The 2,863-nt window shown below is 37.7% G+C and overlaps 1 protein-coding gene across 1 annotated transcript; it reads left to right on the forward strand.

The window, feature by feature from the left end:
- The first annotated feature begins 242 nt into the window (after positions 1–242).
- On the forward strand, positions 243–1,496 carry LOC140365502 (uncharacterized). Its single transcript, XM_072451968.1, has 4 exons — positions 243–323; positions 697–752; positions 840–962; positions 1,242–1,496. The coding sequence occupies exons 2-4, from the start codon at positions 698–700 to the stop codon at positions 1,340–1,342; spliced, it is 279 nt and encodes a 92-aa protein (XP_072308069.1). The 5' UTR covers positions 243–323; position 697; the 3' UTR covers positions 1,343–1,496.
- The last annotated feature ends 1,367 nt before the right edge of the window (positions 1,497–2,863 follow it).

A 2,863-nucleotide genomic window follows, 5' to 3' on the forward strand; every position in this document is an offset into this window, starting at 1 on the left:
CTGTAAACATGACATTTCAATAATCAGATAATGATCAGAGTTTGGTGTGCGTGTGAACATAGACAATGTTTATTATAACTAGTACGACTACTACTTTCCTATCTATCTAAGTAGATATAATCCTATATTTGAATACAGATGGTACTTGTTGTCTTGGTCTGAAGTGGGCGGGGCATATTGGTGTGTAAATGCTGTGTGTGACTTAAAGCTAAACTTTAGGTTAGTTTCACAACAGAGGGATTTCCCTTGAGTCATTGCAGTTTAAAAGGAGAAGGCGATGTATCCTTGTCTGTACTTCAGCTGCCTTCAAGGAGACTAACCAGGTTAGTCCATATTACCATATTTACTACTACTACTGCATATGAACGTGTATTATACTTTGTAACATGGAACTCTACCGCCAGTATTAGCCAATCAAGACACAGGAAACTCCACACAAAAAGCCGAAACCAAGACCTTCTTGCAAATACTACTATATAGCAGACTATACGCCTAATTACTACATATATACAGTAAACTACAAGTACCAGTAACTGTGGTAACAGAAGCACAACAGCAACAGTAAAGCAATGAAAAATACAACAGTGGTGGCAGAAATTTAAGTTTGCTTTGTTTCAAAACCATTCATAGGATTTTGGTCAAATTCACAGGATATACTGGTAAAATGTATTGCTAATCTGTATTCTTTATATCCAGTATGGGTAAACTCCTGAAAGCTGTGGCTGTTCTCTGCTTGCTGGCAGTATGTCCAGGTGTGCAATTATCTGAGTTTTTACAAATGTGCATAAGAAATCTGCTGTCAATTATTCTTGATTTGACGCTGTGTGATTCTTTTGCAGGTGAAGGACTGAAGTGTCGCTCCTGTTTCTCCAAAGGTCCTGACCTATGTGACCAGACCAGTGTCCAGACCTGCTCTGTGCTCGATAACGCCTGTGGAGACGTCCTGGTCACACAGCCAAAGCGTAAGATTACACTGTTGGAAACATTAACACATAATCAGACATAACGTTGTAATAAAAGCACTGGGGCCAAGTCGCAGCCCTGTGGCCCTCATTCAATCAGGAATAGTGCTGGAGATCTTTGGTTCTAAAGAGAAACAAACTTAAATGAACAAAAAACAAAACTTACCCTTATTTATCTTAAAAATGAATTCTTAATCAGTGCACAGAAAAGCAAAGTCATGTATTTGTCATAATTGTATGTACATGAGAATAATGCTCTGTTTTCCCTGTCTCATTCAGAGTACTCGTTCCGCTCCTGCATGAACATGGCCGTATGTCAGGGCTGGATCTCCACCCCAGGAGCCTTTGCCACCTGCTGCAGCACAGACCTCTGCAACTGAGCACCACAGTGCCCTCTGCAGTCTGCACAGTGAAATGTGATGAAGCGCCACCTTCATCTGCTCCACTAGAACGCTGTTACTCTGTAGAGCATAAAATACTAATATTGTTAGTCATAAGCTCAGTGTGAGTGATAGTAATGCACACCAATAATTATTGTTCATTTTAGTTCAATAAACTGAGTATGTTACGACAAAATTGTTATTTTGCAAAGTGTGGGGAAAAGCAAAAGATATATAGTATAAAAAATATAATATTAAAAAATGTAATACAAAAAAAAGAACCAGTGGGACTTTTTCTCATTCATAAACCTCAGATTGTGGAACTTTACCTTAATTCACCAAATTGTTTTGAGCCAGTATTTGTGTAATTCCATAGTTAGGGCCTTATAATGTCAACATTATATTCTTTTCACATAATTAAGGCCTATTGGCACCAGAGCTATGAATGAAACAGGCATTAGTGCATTCTTCTGAAGTCAGACTCACAATAGAACCCAAAATGATAAGTTATTACCAAAATGTTCTTTAAGGAGAAACAAAATTGGACCACCAGTGTCAATTTAAACTCTCAAAATCTGGACAAATCCCACTTGGTAATTGACTGTTTAGTGTTATTTTAGGAACGTGATGGAAATGAATAGTACAGAATAACTGGTGGTTCAGAAATCAAAATGTGTTTAACCAAAATTGGACTAAATTAGAAACATGAAAAAAAAAACGTTTTGTATCAGAGCATTAGTCTGAAGTCAGACAAAAGATAGAACCCAAATTATTACATTTTATACACGAGATAAAGGAGAAACAAAATGGGGGCAAAAAAATGAAGAAATGAAAATTTGCATCGGAATATTCTATATCTTTCTTCCAACCCCCCTATTTTTCACCCAGTGAACATTGATGAAAAGTCACAAAAATTTGCACACCTATAAAAATCGTGCTTCTCTACATTCTACACATCATCTCCTTTTTCAAAAAAAAAATTATATTGGCGCGTCAGCGCCCCCAAATGTACCAAAAATGCATTGAGAGATAGGAAATGACCAAAAAAAATCTGATCGTAGAATCATGAAATTTGGCGCAGAGGTAGATGGTGACAAGAGAAGTAAAAAATATTATTCCGGCAACGCCGTCCACCCAACCAAATGTCGGCCATATTGGTTCAAAAATGGCCAAGCATTATTTAGGAGTTTTTCCAAACGTTGTGCTTTTACGAACTCCTCCCAGGGCGTTGGCTCTAAAAAGCTGAAATTTTCGGGAAATGGTACTGAGGAGTGGGACATCAAAAGTTATTCAAATTACATTGATACCTGTCACGGTCTCTGTGCGGCGAAGCCGCAAATTGTTGTTAGAATTTCAGAAATTTCCCAAATTGTTAATTTGCTGCCGTTTGTGCAGATAGAGTCCGAATTGCGTCAAAGTAGAATCAGTTTTTAAACTCTTTGCCCTAAACCTACTTGACCTAAACCTAAGTGAAATAAATTAATTCATTTGGCGTGACAGCGCCCCCTACAGATTTTATAT

This window comes from Eucyclogobius newberryi, unplaced genomic scaffold (assembly GCF_026437365.1).
Source record: "Eucyclogobius newberryi isolate DKJ021-1_F unplaced genomic scaffold, fEucNew1.0.hap1 SCAF_1, whole genome shotgun sequence".
Taxonomy (NCBI): domain Eukaryota; kingdom Metazoa; phylum Chordata; class Actinopteri; order Gobiiformes; family Gobiidae; genus Eucyclogobius; species Eucyclogobius newberryi.